Here is an 18,731-nt window from a genome sequence, read left to right on the forward strand (position 1 = left end):
ATGAATATTGGTAGCAAATCAGTTGGTGGTGGTTTTAAAATGTGATTTTTAAGTGTTTGAGGGGGTTTGTTGTTTCCCCCCCCCCCCCCCCCCCAAAATGAAGACATAAATGAGGAGAATTGCATTGTATTCTGAGAAACAGAGGAAGTTCAATTCTTTGCCAAAGGAAACATCCGCAGACTTGTGTAGTCTACATGTTTCAATGCATGTGAAAATATTTGGTGTTGTAGAGTGATTTCCTCGAGTGGAAATAATACTGCAGCTAGAAATGAGATATTGCGAAGAAGGAAATCACGGCTATCTTAGTAATTTAACATCTCAGATTTGTTTATGGATAGTTTCCTGTCTGACACATTTAACTGAACAAGTTAAAGGGTTTAAAGATTAGAATGACATTAATTTTTCGCTGTCCTTGACTGTGACATTTCACAAAGGGTGTGTTCTATAAAAACAGATGGAAAAATGAGCTTGCCCCTTCACCTTGTACTGGCTTTCTTGTGTTAACTGATTTAGCTTTCTGTCACCCATCAGCCAAGTATTCAAGGACATGCTTGCCTTTTGTCATCTTCATTTTGTGAATAAAATAGCACAAGAACATAGCAATTTCTGTAAAATCCAGTAATACTAAGCTTTTATCTCTTATTGAGATCAAGGGGTTTTTTGGATTTAGAGCTTGATTTTTGATAATCAACATTAAATTTTGCTACAAAATTCTGTTTAACACCGAAGTTATATAATGAAAAAAAATCTGAAATTAGGAATTATTGGCAAAACTATGCATTATGATATGAGATTAAAATATTAATGGAACGAGTCTTTTCAAAAAGCGGATGCACTTTGCACGCCAACTCTAACACAGATTTCCCACAGTGCCTGAGCGCTTCCAGCAGCAAAGCAGCTCGGAAGCTGAGGCAGGGATGGAGCTGATGGTACAGGAGTACAGCTGGGATGCAGCCATCAGGTGGGACAGACACCTGCACAGGCCAGGGGAACACGCTGCAGAGTTTCAAAGTCAGGAGGAAGCCTCCTGATAGAGAGTGGTGTTGTCAGGACTGAAACATGGTTATCCTGTTCCAAGAGTTGCTTGCTATTATTGTGGACTTAAACGCAAGTTGGCAGTAGTTTGGGAGTCTCCCATCTAAATCTGTTCCCCAGGAGAGTGATGTATCCAGAGTTACACAAGCTGTCACGTCTGGTTGGTCCAAATATCAGTCCTGCTATCCCAGCATACTTATTCTTATGGCTTGCTTAAGCCTTTTATTATTCATTTTATTGCCAGGCTTGTGAGATCCAACACATCAACATGTACAGAAGTAAAATGACCAATGCAGAGAAACTGTTTGCTGATTTGTAAAGTGTAGTTACTTCTATGCATTTTACCAAACTGACAAGTTTTCCAAATAATGCCCTCTTTAAAAGTGTTTCAGTGTGCTAGATTTTTTATTTTCTCTGTGTCTGTTGTTTTGGTAATGTGTTGTTTTATTGCATGGTATCCTAGTAAATACTTTCAACGACCCACACAAATGTATTCTGCAACGTAAGGACACACTTCTGGCAGACATCAGACTGCTGTCTTTGAATGCAATTTCTAATACACTTGTGTTTCAGTGCACTTGTGTCCTTATGGATTAAACATTCATCTTTTAATCAAAAATTTGAAATTTTTTGAATCAGGGTACTACCCAATAAGGAAAGAAGGTAGAGAAATTCAGTGCTAAATATACAGTTTTATTCAGTGTAGCTTACAGTGGTGGCCTCATGAGTTGCTTATACACCCAGTTTTGAGAGTTCACTGAATTTTCCTTTGTCAGTATATGCCAGTGAGAAGACTAATGATGTATGACCTGTCCAAGGAATATTAGGCACATGAATAAATGTTGTACAAGACACATTAACGTTCAGTTGGGACTTCTTGTGGTTTCTAGTGCTAGGCATGTTGAAGCATCTGTTGCCCTGTGAAAATGCAGAATCAGCTGGGCAGAATAGCTTTTATATAATCAAGTTTAGTGGACAGATTTATGTCTCCATTCTGCAGCTGAATGATTTATCTGTCTGATTTTCCTAGAACAGCCTTTGGATCAAAATATTTTCTTCTCAACTGCTTTAAGTTATGTCATAGGAATGTGTCTTTAAATCTAAACCCATAAATCTTACTTGCATACAAATCTATCACTTGTCATTCATAAAATATTATAAGGGATTAGTGCAGTTACAGTTATATCAAGAGTTTAAAGCTGATTAATGAAACATGTGTCTTTTTTCTTTTAGAACTTGTTGTAAAATGGCTCTTAATTATTTCACGATTTCTTAAAATTTTTTGTGAGGGGAAGAGGTTTGAGATGGTCCCACACACAGCTTGGGGTGATACTGTTGTTTGTTCGGTTACAGGTTAGGTCTGGGGTTTTTTTTCATTTGGATTACGTTTAAACATCAATAGGCTTTCTGACCCCACATGATATCATCACCAGCAGGTGTATCAGAATCTGGCCTGCTTGAATCAGAGTGTTTGTCTAGTCAGTGTGGGATGATGGAACCACTTCGTAATGAGGGTGTGCCAGTGATTGAATCCGTGTATCCTTTTTCCAGTCTTTTTTCTTTCCCTCTAAAAATAATTTCTACAGTCATTCACTGTTTCCATGAATAAGACAGTTTTTATACAGATTAGTCAATTCCTCTATTAAACAATAAAAAGTCCTGACACGTAACATTGCATAAAAAGAAGGAAGAAGATTTATAAGAACTTTCTTCACACAATTTATATCACGTGCCATACAATTTTTTATTTGCATATGCACAACAATCATCTGACATCCCTTAAAAGCAATCCTTATTCCAAACAGGATTCTGGTATATCTGATATATCAATATATCAGCTGATATATCTGTATCATCTATAGCTATGTTGTTTGACCAGGAAGAAAATTGCTTTAAGGAGAATTTTGTTAAATATCAAAACTGGAAAATTCTTAGGTTTTCAAGATTTTTCCTTTTCTATGGCAAAATGATAAGAGTGATAGTAAAAGGGAACATCTCTTGCCATAAATGTTTCTTGCAATGTTTATGAAAATACTGGAAAGACTGGTTTGGGTTTTGAAACACAAACTACACAAGTTTATGGTACAGTTTCTGGTTACAGAAGGAGGCTCAGTTTTGGGAGCCTTAAACCTGCAGTGAATTTGGGCCTAGTTGGGTCTGTGGATAAAAGAAAGTTGGCATTTACCAGATGACTTAGTACTTTTATAAATAAACATTTCTGTTAGAAAGTTTAAAAGGGAAGGGCTGACAAATACAGAGCCAGTCCCTGGCCTGTAAGTAGAGAACAGGCAAGGCAGAGGAGTGGAGCTCACACTGGAAATTTATCTAAGAACCTCCTTGTCTTTGAATGCTTGATGATTTTTCAGTAGTGGTGACTTTTGTTTCCTTGGGCCTCCTTTATATTTTTCATTACTTCATATTCATTGCAACCTGACCCAAAGAAAATACTGGACTTCTACACATGAGGAAACTTAAACTCAGTATACACATGCACTCTTACAGTGTCCGCAAATTGTTTGCAAGTAGGGTAACTGTGAAATGCTGCTGATTGAAAATTTCAAGCTTTGGCCTTGTAGGATTCTTTTCCACACAATTTTGACAAGTAACCTCCCCATGATGTTGTTGTTATGCTCTAAATATATTTTCAAATCTTATCTAGAGCCCTCAAATTTTGATAAGTATGTTGAGCTTTCACAGTAGGAAAATACATTCAGCACATTGCTCAGATATTTTGTCCGCAATATTGGAAGTATTTTTCAAAGAGCAAGTGAGCTCTGAATGTGATGGATTTTTTTTTTTTTTGTTTAGTTTTTTGGGTTTTGTTTATTTTTGTTTTTGTTTCTGTTGTTTTTGGGGGGGGCTGTGGTTTTATCGGTAGTGGAAGAGAAATTACACTATTTTTCAGATTTGGGTCCTTTTGACTTCTTTTAGTCATCTCTAGTTCAGTTCATGGTATTTAATTACAGTCAGAACTTGATGAACATCTTTTCAAATTATGAATTTGTTGTAAGAGGAGCTGATCTAATAATTTCTGGTTGATAAATATAGGTGAAGCACAAGTGCTAAGACTATGAAATACCCTGTTAGACTCAGAGAGGGGCTCCTGTAACAGAGTTTCAATGGGAAATTACTCCAAATAATGTTGGAAAGGCTTGATTTCTTTATAAAAGAAGCAGCCAACCATAACAAATTATTTTCAAGTTCTATTGGTTTTGTATATACAATTGGAAGAAAGAAACAGAATGTTCTTTGTGCTTCTTCCATTTATGTTTAGCTTCATAGGTTTACTGAAATCGGCATTAAAGAAGATACTTTTAACAATTTTTATGACCTCTTCTTGAACTAGACACTTCTTATATACATTGTAGCTGTGACTGGCTTTAAACAAGCTTTTCATCTTCTTTATGGCGTTTGTGAAGAATACTGCACTTAGCTGACAGTATAATAAAAGCAATTTTGTGTGTGTATTTCACCAAACTTTCATTATTGCAGTCTTGCACTGGCTATTTCCTAGCCTATTCTTTAACTGTTAGCAGCGTGATAGATACGTCTATCTAATGTTCCTCAGAAGATTCGACTAACTAAGAATACATGGAGCTGAAAAGGATAAGCTGACTTCTAATAGGGATCTTCTCTTTATATTTGTGTCTTTGTGGGATTTGACTATATCAAGCTAACACCCTTCACTCATCTGGTAGTTGGAGAAGGGTGATTAGTGATCTCTACCATTTTAAGTGGGAAGACACATTTCCTTACTTTCTGCCTTGATTCTCAAGATTTCCTAGCTTTATCTTTTGAATCACCAGTCCAAACATTTTTTGTCTTAAAATAAAATGACCTTTCTGTCTAGGGAGGGAGGAGTGAAGGTGGAAGCTGCAAAATGCCATTAACTGCAAAAGTCAAGCTTGTACTTGTGAAGTGTTGGGGAAGTTCAGATGGTGCGTGTCTGCCAGATGATTCAAGTTCTCTATAGCTACTGAATTTTGCAGTCTTTGTAGCAATCAAAGAATCAAAGTCCCCACTTGGATAATTTTCTTTTTCTTTTCTTTTTTTTTTTTCCTGTAAGGTAGTTTCCTGAAGAATCAAGATACAGTATGAAGTGCCTACATGTTGTTAGTTACTTAAAATGCAGGGCAGAAGAATGTTTTTGGTTTTTTTTCAAAGTATGTATTTGCCAATTTCTTCAGTGGAGAAGAGTACAACATTAGTTGGCTGTCCTTGGTATAATTCCCCTTGAAACCAAAGCCTGTTGAGTCTGTTTCTCTGAGTGGAGTCTCCCATGTTCAGCTGGGCATTCTGTTTCAACTTCAGTTTGTTGTGGTTAGTTCCTAATCACTACAGCAGTTTCGTTGTCAGGGGAAGTGTCCCATCTTAATACAGAGCAACACTTTAATGTTGGGCAAGAGTTTTTCAGTGGAGCACTAAAATTTTGCTGTATCCATTTCAAGCATTTGGTGTGGTGCTCTTTTCTGCATTTAAGTCCAATGTTTTTTAAATTCCATGAAGTTTGGTGACCGAAATATAAGTCTACAAAAACAGTTACCAGCTAGTTACTCCTAACATTATTGCCCATTTACTGTGTCTAACTTTGTCTAGATTGGCCTCACTGGCTTTATTCATGCACTATATCTGGTGGAAATTTAATATAAAATGCTGACATAATCCATGATAGCAGGAATTAGGTCCAGGACATGTTTCTTTCCCACCCTTGTTAGGTGTGAAGCTGCAGCTCATTCTGGTTGCTGTGCTCTATGTCCAATGTAGTTATTACCAAGTTTCTCCTGTGCAATCTGCAAGTTCACCAAGGGACGGAGAGTGTCCAATTGCCATGTGGCATGGTGGTTAAAGCATAATCCTCAGAAGTGGGAACAAAAGGATTCTTTTTTTATACTGTAAAACCTTCCTGAGCGCTTTTAAAAAGGAAGGCTAAGTGAAGGAGACTCTTTTCATATCCTAATCTTTGTAAAATTCATTTATTCTCAGATTTTTTTACTCAGTGTAGGAAAGGAAACCTGTAAATGAGCGAATTTCCTCTGAATTCTGGTGGTAGATTCAAGCAGTGTGAAGTTACTATTTGTTTAATGAAATCTCCCACAACAATTGTATTTTAAAGGTCCATTAGGCCTCTGCATTAAAGGAAATATGATGAATATGATTGGGGTTTTTTTTATTTTTACTAGTTAGGCCTTTGAAATAGTAGAAAATTACATGTGGTTCTGTATATTGAATACAGAAGTATTGGGACAGACTGAGCAGTTAAATCAAAGAAGTGAAGATGACTTTGGAGAAATGCCAGCAGCATGTCAAATATGGGCAGCCACCACCACTCTCTGCCTCAGCAAAGCCTGGTTCTGACTAGTGTTGTCAGTACCTTTCAAATATAAAAATTCCAGAGGTTTTCCTACATGGTTTTATTATTTTTAATGGAAAAAGGAAATAGAACTAAGTTCCAACAAGCTACAGAAAATATTATGCAACCCAGTGAAACCCAAGTAATTTGTAATAACATTTTTTGTATTTTTAAAAGCAGCATAAACAGTAATGAAGTCTTGGCATATCAACCAGCATGTTGCAATTATTGGAAGCCAAGGTGTTACAGATCTTCAAAAGCATGTCTTTGAAGTCCAGTAGGCATGAATAGGGTACAGTATGATCTCATATCATCATGCAAGCAAACAGTCAATTCTGATTCTTCTCTCAGAAGTCATCAGAGAGAATTGGGGAGGAAAATAAAAGAAATGAGAAAGAGTTTATTCACTATACATGCCAATTGGAGTATTTAACCATCATTTAAGGGTTGAAGAAACCAATGGAAAAAGATGATCGTGTCATGGCTCAAGCTTAACAACACACATAGTGTCATACTCTGCTTTGCTGAGTGTTGGACTCTCTAGTTGACTTTTTCCAGAACCAACAAATGCCTACCAGACTGGTATTTTTGCTGTAACGCTCATCTGCAGTTCTTGTCTCTTTCCTTTTCTGAGTGTAATATTACTGTAATTCTTTAATCTCTGGTTCTCACTATAAATGCTCATTATAAATATACTGTGCTGAGAAACTAGGTCATGTGGCAAACGCTTTTTTTTGGTTGTTGAAAATTTACAACATCAACTAAATATATCCTTTACTGTGCTTGTTTTTCAAATTTTTTAGATATCACAAGGAGCATCCCTGAATGATTTAAGGAAAAAGAAGAGGCGTGCCCCTCTTCCACCAGCTGCATCTGCTCCACCCACTCCTGCCATGCCAAACAGGACAGAAGACAGGGAAGACAAGAGGAAGAGCACAATGGGTGAGAGGCGTTCTTTTCTCCTGAATAACCCTATTCATGTGCTTTCAATGCTCGCTATTTGACGTTGCCTTAATTCTGTTATGCTGTGAGTTTGGAAACTTTTGTAACTTGGGGAAAAAAACTTCATTTCTCAGCAGAATGAAAGTCTGGAAAAAAGTGTTGGTATAGTACTACTTTTTTTTTTTTTTTTTTTTTTTTTTTTTTTTTTTTTTTTTTTTAATGGCACCATTCAGAGAACCAAAGGGTAGTAAAATGTAGATAACACCCATCAGATGATTTGAATATTTGGCACAAACTTTATATACAAAAGCACTTGCCCTAGGCCTATTCTGCGCCTTGAAGGTCATGATTGGTTTGCTATTAAATGGAAATACAGAAATCATAAATGGAAATGCTAATAAATGGAGATAGGCCAGGCAGTACTGAATGCATCTCAAGCCATGAAGTTCTGCTAGAACCAAAGTGCAGTCAACTTGGTTCAGTGTTTCCTCATGTTTCTAAAGCTTGAAGACATTTTATTTTCATGTAGTCCTCCAACATTTTGACATCAACTGCTCATAAAAGGTTGTTTTTTCAGTTTTGTCCTCACTTTTATTATAAATCAGTATCTGACGATTCTTTAGCAAATCAGTAGAAGAAAAGAACTGATGCCCTGAAAGGAATGCCATATGTACCTAGACTCAACAAAAGAAACTGTAGCTTCAGCCACATGTGGCACCACATTTACTCACACAGGAAAACTGAAAAACATTCTCTCAGACCTCTGTTGTTATCTGCCTGGTCGCTTGTTCAGGTTGGTGAGAGCTTTGCCTGAGTGAGGACACCAGGAATATGCTTCTAGCAAGCAAAGTGATTTTATAATGAGTCAAATTATGAGATAATGACCCTGCATATTGGAACTCATTTTTCAGTACATTAAGAGAATCATTCTTCAAGTGCCATAATGCACTCAGTGCACTTCAGTTCATGCCTTTGACCTCATGTTTCATAAAATGCCTAAGACATACAGATATGACGTTCTGTCATACATAATTGCTTTCATTACAAATGCCTCACAGTTTAGAAAGAAACCTCTTGGCTTTGTTCCAACATTTATTTTCAGTAAATGCTTCACATTTAATGCCTCAGCATTTATGTAGCAGCAGGAGTCCATTTTAATGTGACATATTAGACTCCACTGACATCTCTTATTTAAACTCTCTAAGGGCAGTGTTATTGCGGGGCCATATAACACAGGAGTTTTAAGAAAATTGGCTTACTTTTAATCACTACAGATGTCACACTCTACCAGTTCTCACCCTTTGCCCTACTACTGGTCACTTTTTGATGACATTTGTTGCTTTAACTTTTTATAAGTGTTCTTTTTTTTTTTTTTTTTTTTTTGGTTCTCAAATGTTATAGATGAGATACAGCAGAGCAGAGCTACTTCTAGTCTGTTCAGTAGTGTGTACATAAGTGCTTGCTGGCCAGACTGCTCATGTAGGATTCTGTAGTATCGTTTGCTTTAATGGAGCCTTATTATTTTACACTGACAAAGAACTCGTCCCACAGTAGCCCTGTCTCCAGTGCTTTTTGTTTTCTGCTACTTTCTTGAATGAATGTGTTCATTAACAAGAAAAATGCTACAGCCGGAGAGGGTTGGTAAAACAGCCTCTCTTCAGGGCCCTTGCAAGGAAACAATGAGAAAGCACAGATGGCTCTGAAAGCATGAGAGAAAAGCTGTGAAAAAAGCAAGACTATAGTGAGGGGAAAAAACGTGCTGCAGGAAATAGTCAGCCACTTGATGGAAAAAGTATTAAAGATACCTGTGTAGCTCTCAAGTTAGCCATGTGAATCAAAGGAAAAGATCCTATCAAAAATATTGGCAAATTCCCTGTAGTATTCAATACTGAATCATTTATTGTGACACCAAAGTATTCAGCCAAATTTCCTCAAAGCAGTAAAAAAAGGTTTGCCAGCATTAAATGGTGTCTCTGGAAGATACTCCTCTGGAAGCTAGTGACTCCTAAGTAAAAAATCATGACGGTTGAATTATTTTTCTTCCCCCTTGGTGCTGCTTCCCTTCTCAGCAGACCCAAATCACAAGCCGGAGAGTGTAGGAATGGATCAGACCAAACATCGGTCTCTGCCAGCATCCATCTTCAGCAATGACCACAGCACATGCTTGAGGCAGGGTGTGAAAGCAGAATGAGTGGGCAGTCAGGGTTCCTCAGTGCACTTTCAACCTCTAAGGACTTTCCAAATAACAGTAGCTCAAGTTCTGTGCACTACACACTGGCCGCGACTTTTTAACATTGAAAGTGGTTCACAGAGTACAGTGCAAAGACACATGTATTTGTTTAGTTAATGTACAGAGTGTTGAAATAATCCCCCAGAAAAAGTTATGGGCATTGCCTTTGATAGCTTCAGACACTATTTTGCAAAGACCAGCTTAATCGTCTGCATCTCTACAATGTCAAAAATAATGAAAACTGACTCAAAAAGAAAAAGAGAAAAACCTGTAAGATACCTACTTCAAAAATGCTGTCCTAAGACATCTTCCTCTTTCTCTCAGGAAGAGTCAGGAAAATAGTCATGTAAAGTATCTGAGAGGTCAACAAATTCAGGCAGTTTGACACTTCAGAAGATAAAATAAAACACATATTTCACATTTTGTTACACAGCTCTTTTCAATTATTTTATTTTACTTAACTATTTTTTCCATCCTTATGCCTGCCAAAACCAGTGATTTTAACTGTTAGTTGAAATGTAGGTGTATGTGCTGGACTCAATTCTGGTCCCACTGCTGTTGGTTTAAGACCCGCCTTTTCCTTCTCCCTTAATTATTTGGATGTAAATAAGAGCAGAACTAGATCCAGAGAGGCTTTGGATGTGGGTAAGGGAAAATCAACGTGTTTTTAAAAAATAACTATGTACAGAGCGGTCATTATCTTGCAATGAAGTAACAAGTCAATTGATCCCCCTGTAGGTGATGGACGGCAGGTGCCACAAAAGCCTCCTAGGGGCACCACTCGTGGTCCCCCCCAGTTAGTGATCCCCCCACCCCCACCTTACCCTCCTCCTGGCAGTGACATTGTGGATCCAACAGTGTGTTACAGAGAAGCAGATGTTACAGCACCAACAGAGCTGGTACCTAAACGTATGTTTGAAAATATTTGTATTTGCATTTCCATTCTTTTGATGATTACTCTCAGGGGTAGCTTTTCCAGACTTTCCTCTCTGCTCTTTAGACATCCGTGTCGGTTTTTCCCCCTTTTTCCAGCCTGTTGTCTTTCAAAATGTCCAATGCAGTGTAACTAATTAATATAGAATAAACAAAACACTTGTTTGGAGAGAGTTTTGCACATGATACCTGGTCATTGTACTGACACATTTCAAAGTAACCATCAAGCTTTGTTGGCTTTGTTCAACTGAAAACAAAAAAATCTGTTATCTTGTATTAATTCCCAAGTTTGTTTTTCTGTACTAGCAATTTTTTTGTCTCTCCAGGGACAAGTTCCTTTGAGAGTCAGTGGGTCTGTCAGTCTAGGTCAAAAACTACAGTGTCTTCCTTAGGAAAATTAAACCATATACAGGAACTGTGTGTTGTTAAAGGCCTTCCTGTCCTAATGGCTACATCTTTCTTGGCATGTCTGGGTAGTCCTTTGTATGCTCTTCACCTTGGGGCATGACAGTTAAGAAGTACAATGTTTTTCACATCTCCTGTACTTGTGAAAAGCATGTTTTCATGCTGCTTTTTTGTGCCTATCCATTGACTGCCTTTAAATCTTTGTACACAATCCAAGTCTTTGATCATGTATTATGTTCCCTGTGGGCTTGCCCTGCACACCCATGTAGAGCTGGTAAAAGCAGCAAAGCTTTGCACATTATGACATCTCATGGATGTACTTCCTTTGAAGACTAGGAGGGTGTCTCCTAACCATGGGGTAGAGAAATGTCTCCATTAGTTACTAATTTGACAGAAGGTCTCTTTCCAGGACCTTATGTTTGCCAAAAGAACTCTGCAGGTTGCAGTTACTCTGATACATTAATGTGGGTGTTTTAGCTGATTGATTACCAGCTAAATCTAAAGCACTACTTTTCAAATCTGTGGTGAGGAAATACAAATTGGTAAGTTTTATTTGAGCTAACGATAGATATTAAGGAGATCATACTAACAGAAAACCTGAATCTTATTCAGGATTAACCCTAAGAGATCTTTACCGGCTTATGCACAGAAATCATATCATACTTAAAATCTTTTTCTTCTAGATGCCATCATCTTGCCTACAATGTTTTCATTATTAAAAATCCATTTTGGCCTTCTTTGCATTAATATTTCTGCTTCATTTGAGTTTTTATCACTGTTATTTTGCAATGCTTTCCTGATCTACCTTGCTGATCGAATTCCCTTTAATCAATTCAGCCCTGATGTAATCAGTGTGATCATTTGCTCTTAAACTAAGACAGTATCTCAGTGAAAAGGATTTGATTAAGCTTGTACATAGAAACATAACATGAATTTTCATTGTCCTCAATTTACTGAGAGCAAGAGCTTAGTGGGTACTTATTTTAGGCTTAAAGCATCAGTGTTGGAGAGTGGCAAGTTTTAGCTCTGTAATTATGCTGTGTCCTACCTAGATAAAGATAAGATTTACACAAGAGAAGCGTGTATAGGTGTACCCATGAGAGACAGCAGCACGTAGGACAGATGCTAATTACATTGCCTAATGCCATTCTGAAAGGTGCTTAGATACCATAGCGATTGAGCTGTGTAAGAGCAACGTTTTGCAATGATGTGTTTTATTGCCTGAGAATGCCTCAAGCAGTGCAAATAAGATTTGGGCGGTAGATTCAAAGAACAACAAAATTTTCAATCTTTCTAACTCTAACCTCAGTAAATGTGTTTTCTCATAGTGTAAGGTGGGGAGGAGGATAAACTACTGATGCCAGCTGTTGATAAAAGACATGGGTTTTTTTCTGAAATCACTCTCAAAACAGCTTTCTCTGATAACAATTGAGGTCTTCCTTTGCTGGGTTGGTGACTGTCAACAGCAGTATGTGTTCCATGAGAAAAAATTCCCATTTCTAAGTTAAAATTCTGTGATCATGTTGAGTTTAAATTCTCACTCCTTACGGTCTTCCACTGTCGGTGAAGGACCTTCCTTCCTTCCGTCATTCCATCTGTCCTTCCATCCTTCCACCTGTCCTTCCATCCTTCCCAGCGAACGCAGTTGTCTCTATGTGCTCTGGGAGACATAGGTTGGGGGATTTTCATTTCATAGAGAGTGGTGGCAATCACTGTTCATTGAGTTTTCCAAATTTATGCAGAGTGTAAATAATTCGTGAGTAAGGCCTTTAGTAAGATACTTGAGCTTTTCTATATAAATGGTAAGAGTCTCTTCCACAAACAAGGGTACAAAAGTTTCTCACAGTTTTTGCTCTTGAATATTTTTATTCTAATTACATGACCTTTTCTCTAATGTTTGGTCTGGTAGAACCTTAGCTGCATGTTGTGTGCACGTTTAAATTGATGTGTTTATGGGATTCTTTCTCCTTCCTTATCTTACTAATCAGATTGTTCACAGCCTGATTCCAAGATTGACTGTACTTTGGGAATGCAGAGATGGAGATTGCTGCATGGTGTTTGGCTATGTCACATTGCTTGCAAATTTCCAAATATATGAGTTGGTAAGCTCTGTGCTACTTACTCGAGGTAAAGAATGTACGTAGTGAAAGAGTGCTGCACCTAGACAAGCAACTGAAACGTGCTGCCTTGAAATGTCAGCCAGCTCATTAGAGTAAATCCAATATTTCTGTGAAACTCCACATTAGCCCTTTATTTGGCTAGTTATGAACTGTCATTAAGATATGCAGTAAGAAATTAAAAGCTCTATGGGAAAGAATATACAATTCACCTTCCTGCATAGTGAGATCCTGAAGTTAAATTTTTCACTCTGGTGCTGGATAAAGTACTAGTGAACTCAGGGCTCACACTGGGTAAGGGCTTGACCACTGATTGATTTGTAATTTTCAGAAAGTGCTCTCTCTTTGAAGAAATTAAATCATGATTTGAATCTGTCCTTGTTTTTAACTATAGATCAAAATAGTCAAACATCACTTAATTAGAAGGTTTTTTAGGGGTGAAGGAGTGGGGACACTATTTTATGTTCTGTAGATGACATGCGTTCTTCTGGTTTATGACTAAAACCAAGTTAACTTTAGAGTCCTGTGAGAACAGAAAAGAGTTGTTTGGTTTCATTATATCACTGGTATATGGACAGGTGATACAAGCTGGTTGACAAAGGCAATGACAGTTCCACAAACAGTTCAGTTGTATTTCTTCAGTCACCTTAGATATATATCTAGTCTTTCACAGGGCTAGATTCTAAGAGTTGGGTTTTGTTAGCTTGAAGCAAAAATGGGTAGAATAACACAGGAAACTTTACTCCCTCACACATGGCTCTAAATCAAGTGAGAACTGAGGGCTGCTGTGCAGGAAGTTTTGTTGACTTGTCATGGGACACTGCTTCATAAGGCATGTGTCAAGTGACCCCAGCCTTTTCTTTCTCAGAGGTGGTCTTTAGAGCAAGAATGCATGCAGGTGTGGCTTAGGAGGCTTTTTTTGCCATCACTACTTCTACTCATTCAGGCAACCTGAGGCTAAAGAATGAGTTGGATCTCCAGTATCATCTATCTTGCTCCTTCTGGGGAATTAAAATCAGGCCAAGTAAAGCAGAATTCATAGACATACTGTGTATCAGTAAGTATTGTGCTGTTAGGATTGAGTTAGCTTATACACAAACCCCGGGGGGTTAGTCTCAGAGCATCTGTGGGATTCCAAATTTTAATATGTGCCCATGCACCTACACCTCCTTTGGGCGTCTGATTTTTTAATGTTACAGAGCATGCTAGCCATTCTGCTGACTGATGTACACAATACTTATAATTTTATCTTTTTACTCTTTTCCCCCGACAGTTTACTGTTGTGCATCATTCCCTTCATACTCCAAGCGTGTCTGACAGACCTTGCCTCTTCCTATGACCTTCATACTTCTGAACTTCCTGTTGCCACTGCTACCCTGATTCTTCTGTTGTCTTCCTTCCTCCCCTGCTGGGAAATAAACAACAACAAGAGAAAAAAAAAAAAAAAAAAAAAAAAAAAAAAACCAAAAAAAAAAACCCACCTTTATTTTTGACAGAGATTTTGGCTTCTTTTCTTTTAAAACTCGCACATTCTCTTTAGTTACTATTGATTATTTTTCGCTGTGGTTCATACTCATTTGTGAGATGTATGCTCCAGAACTGAATGGTGTGTTATATAAATCTAAATATCAGCCCCAGAAATATTATCTGTCATTCTTTTCCTAAAGATTCTCTTTATTTTGAGCCATGATTCGATTGATTTGGTGTTGCAGAAGAGTGTTTTCTTGGGACAGGGTGTCTTACTTTACATATTGTCTAAAGTTTTAATGAAAAGTTTCTAAAAACTTTTTTTTTCTTTATGTTACTGTAGGTATAAAATTTTGTATTCTTCTATTTCTTCTATTTTCCTTTTATTGCTTCTGTTTTGTTCCTTTGGAGCAAAACTAGAACTGGGCATGGCCAAGTCAAGTTGAAGTGCAAGATTCTTTCTGTATCTTGGCTATCAATCAAGCTGTCAAGAAAAAAAGAAACAGGAAGATCTGTTGCATCTATAAGGGTCTTAAAAGGAATACCAAGAACCAGTACTAAATGCACTGATTCATATTCTTTACTTCTGCTTTCATCCTGATGCTCAATATGAGTAATTTTATCTTGATGCTGGAGACATGCTGTGGAAATCAAGGTGTGTGTTCTATTTCTGTCAGAAAAGTTCCAAACACTGTTTGCTCAAGATACATCTCGTTCCACAAGTCTCCTTTTTGCACTTGTACTTGGAATAGTCAGTGAATTGTAATTAAAATATCATCTATAGGTTTGTACTTAGCAGAAACTTCTTCGTGCTAAAGAAAGTTCTTCATGAGAACGGCCCATAAGACATGTATTTTTAATAATCCTGAACTACAGACATAGGCTTTATGAGTTGTAATGTAATGGTGCACACACCCAGAACTATTCTGACCTCACATGTACTGTGCTTTAAGACATTCATGTTATTTAAATGAGTGACTTGCAATACATAACTCTAATTTAAATGATGAAAAGTTATTGTTTTACCCTCAAGCAAATAAACATGTTAATCTTGACTCCTTTCCAGGTAGGCAAAATAGAGAATAAGAAAGCAAAGCATTCCTACAGATAATATGACTAAAATGGGGTTTGACAGTTTTTAATACAAATATGACATGTAGTTGGTAAGTTTTAAGGGATTCTTTAGAAAGTATACTTAGTAGCCTAAGGGTCTTCTAATAAAAGTGGAGTGGATTTGAACTAACTGTGCTGCCAGGTACTTTGTAATACCGTCTTAAGACAGGACCATTGTAAGTTGTAAGTCTTGTAATTCTAAGTCTTCTCTCAAAAAAAAAAATCCAAAACAAGTAGGTGATCACAATGTAAAGATTAAGAACCTAACTGACGAGTTCTCATTACTCTATTTGTGTCCTATTTGTAGCTCCTCGGAGTTACATGGCCCATGGAGTTCAAACTAGGGTAAAAATGATGAATTGGTGAAACAAAGTGTTTTATATTGAGTACAAAGTGCTGTGTATTGTCAAAGCAGTTCTTTCTGTTGACACCATTTTCACTGTAAGGTGGCACAAGTATTCAACAAACTTTCACATTTTCAATGAAAAGATCTTGCTTTGAAAGGATACAGCTATGGCCCCTCTCCATATAGCTGGCATGTTTCTTACAAATAACTGACTCTTTTCGGGTAGTGCCCTCAATCTCTTAAAAGCTTGTAGGTGAAATCTCAAAAAGTTCATTATTTACACTAAATGTACCTTTTCTTTAATTAAAATGCAGAATTTACCTCTGAAATAAGTTCAGGGGAATTAACAGTTTTAGTGAAATTCCTAGGTTAACTATTTTAAAGAACAGCTTAAGCTAGCCAGCTCTGCCTTTCAGGATTGAAAAAGGATCATTGCTTATGTTCACTCATATTTGTTTATTATGATTTTCTAAGTTACAGATACATATATACTATTAAATGGAACTTACAAAAAATGTATATAGAAAAAAGATTTCTGTGTCTTTACAAGAAAGCATCCTAGTTACAAGAAATCATACGATGACATTAGCATAGTTTGAAACCACCCAGTACTGTACACAGTATCAGAAAAAACTTCTAGTGTCACTCATGAAATCCGAATTTGTTGAGTGGAATTGCCCAGATACTCTGTCTCAGAACTGTTAATTCATAATAGCATGTGTGCACAAAGAAGTTTAAGCAAAGCAGGATTGCAGGACCGGGAACTCACTGGATGTGTGGTTCATGAGCATCAGCTCAGCCCTGAGGCACTGTTGGGGAATTCCTATTTGTTCCAAGCTTCAGCTCAGGATTTGTAAGAACTCCTCAGCTTCGCTTTTGGAATTGGATTGAGTTTTTCTGTCATTTTCAAAAACAGGAAGGAGTATCAGTTTAGGTCTCTTTGATGGAGTCTTAGGTCAGCAGTGGTACAAAAGGACATTGGCTCGGTTTTGCTCCTTTTATTTTAATCTTTGAGACATTGGAAGTGGAGTGAGAATGACATGGAAAAGTTAATAACAAATTGACCACTGTAATAAATTTTTCACCAAAATGCTATTAGTAAGAGTTAGTAAGAAACACATTTAATATACTCAGGATTTATCTGCACTACCAAATAACCGTGTTCAAATACTGTCCTTCATGTAAAGATATCTGGGGTGAAAATTAAATAAGCAATCAAAAAAAAAAGGAAAATATCATTGAAACCTTTCTGGAGAACAAATACATGCCTAGATAACTTATAAATCAAAACAAATTCCTGTCTTACAACTCCAATGTCAGTGCAGTCAGTGCTCTTAGGGAATAAGGACAGATGTATAATTTATGATTAAACCTATTCTGATTAATGTTCTCAACACATACGAAACCCAGTGAATTAGAAACAGATTGGGCTTTGTGGTGCACAAGATTTTACTGAAATCCTTTTGCACATGGGCCACCAGAGGGAGCTGGTGTTGTCCCGGATTCGCAGTAGGAGAGCAACATAGTATAACACTAAAAGTGAATTTCAGCCTGATCTCACACTTACACGAAGTTTTTCAGGTTTTAGTTTTTGAAGTAGTTTTTTTCGTGCAACTAAAAAAAAATAATTTTGTATCTAAATTTTTTTTAAAATCAATTTCATCACAAATAAGAAAATGAAGATAAAATTACATTTTCAGGTGATGCCACCATGATGGTGTCTTGCAGATGCAATCGCAAAGTTTGGCTCTAAGCTTTCTCATAGTATGGTGGCATATTGGCTTGGCTAATATATTGCACAGATACTGCCTCTGTATCTATAGCAGCTGTGTCCAATGTTTGGTAATTAATGCATATGGTATAGGTGCTAAAAACATGCATAAGTGCATAGGTCGGGTTTAGTGCCAGTATAGAAAGACTGTGTTCTGCTAGGTGGATCTTATCAGCTTGAGTCTTAAAATTTTAAAATCATGACCAGATCAGTTTAGTATCCATCTTCTTTCACAGACAAAGTACTTCATTATCAGCAATTCAGTCACTTAGAGACTAAAATCTCTGATTTTCAAAACATCCTTAAAAATCTTTTCTACATGTAATACTTTTGGGTTTTTTCCTTACAGTTGGAACCTTTGAGGATCAAAATGAATGTTGTCTTTCTTACTGGGCAGATGGATTTTTTTGTTTGTTTGTTTGTTTGTTTGTTTTTTGTTTTCTAGTGGCAAGGCTATAGAATAATACTAAACTTTGAACTCATTCCATTTTTATCTTCAGAAAATGTGCTACTGGTCCAGCACTGAAAATTATTCGGGGCAGGTAAAATATGGAGAAAAATATTCTAAATGTATGAACAGAAAAAGGAAATATTTCTCTTGTTGTTTTTCAACTGCAATTGTTTAAAGTTGTCTATGGTATCTAGAGTGCTCCAGTAAGTGCCAAGGGAGAATGGTAGAGAAATCATCCAGTTCAAATTGTATGATGAGTTGCAAAGGCTTATGATGCATTTGTTGGTTAAACATATGGCCATACAATCTATCGTATGCCCATCATCTGTCCCTTTATTCTGCTTTTTAAAGTAAACTCTGTGGTCATGATTCTCATACCCTCATCATTTATGTTTACGGCCAGTTTAAGCCCTCCTTATTGTTCTGTCCTAGTACAAAGGTGCCTCTTTTGAGAGCTGGGCTCTGTGTGTGTATGACAGCAGTTCTGTCTTCTGAGCTTGGCTTCCAGTCACTACCATGACTCTCAGTATATATTTAGTACATGCAGTAGGCACCATTTAACGTTCCATAC

The 18,731-nt window shown here is 37.1% G+C and overlaps 1 protein-coding gene across 2 annotated transcripts in view; it reads left to right on the forward strand.

Moving 5' to 3' along the window:
• Positions 1-16,073, forward strand: part of COBL (cordon-bleu WH2 repeat protein) — a 114,339-nt gene extending 98,266 nt beyond the window's left edge. For both annotated transcript variants that reach the window (XM_066185575.1, XM_066185585.1), the window contains 2 exons: positions 7,189-7,327; positions 14,286-16,073. In XM_066185575.1, coding sequence (XP_066041672.1) covers positions 7,189-7,327; positions 14,286-14,329 — 183 coding nt within the window. In that variant the 3' untranslated portion in view covers positions 14,330-16,073. The remainder of the gene's footprint in view (positions 1-7,188; positions 7,328-14,285) is intronic.
• Positions 16,074-18,731: the final 2,658 nt, after the last annotated feature.

The sequence above is a fragment of the Chamaea fasciata genome, unplaced genomic scaffold, assembly GCF_029207755.1.
Source record: "Chamaea fasciata isolate MVZ Bird 193981 ecotype frontalis unplaced genomic scaffold, bChaFas1.0.hap1 SCAF_1, whole genome shotgun sequence".
In the NCBI taxonomy this organism is placed as follows: domain Eukaryota; kingdom Metazoa; phylum Chordata; class Aves; order Passeriformes; family Sylviidae; genus Chamaea; species Chamaea fasciata.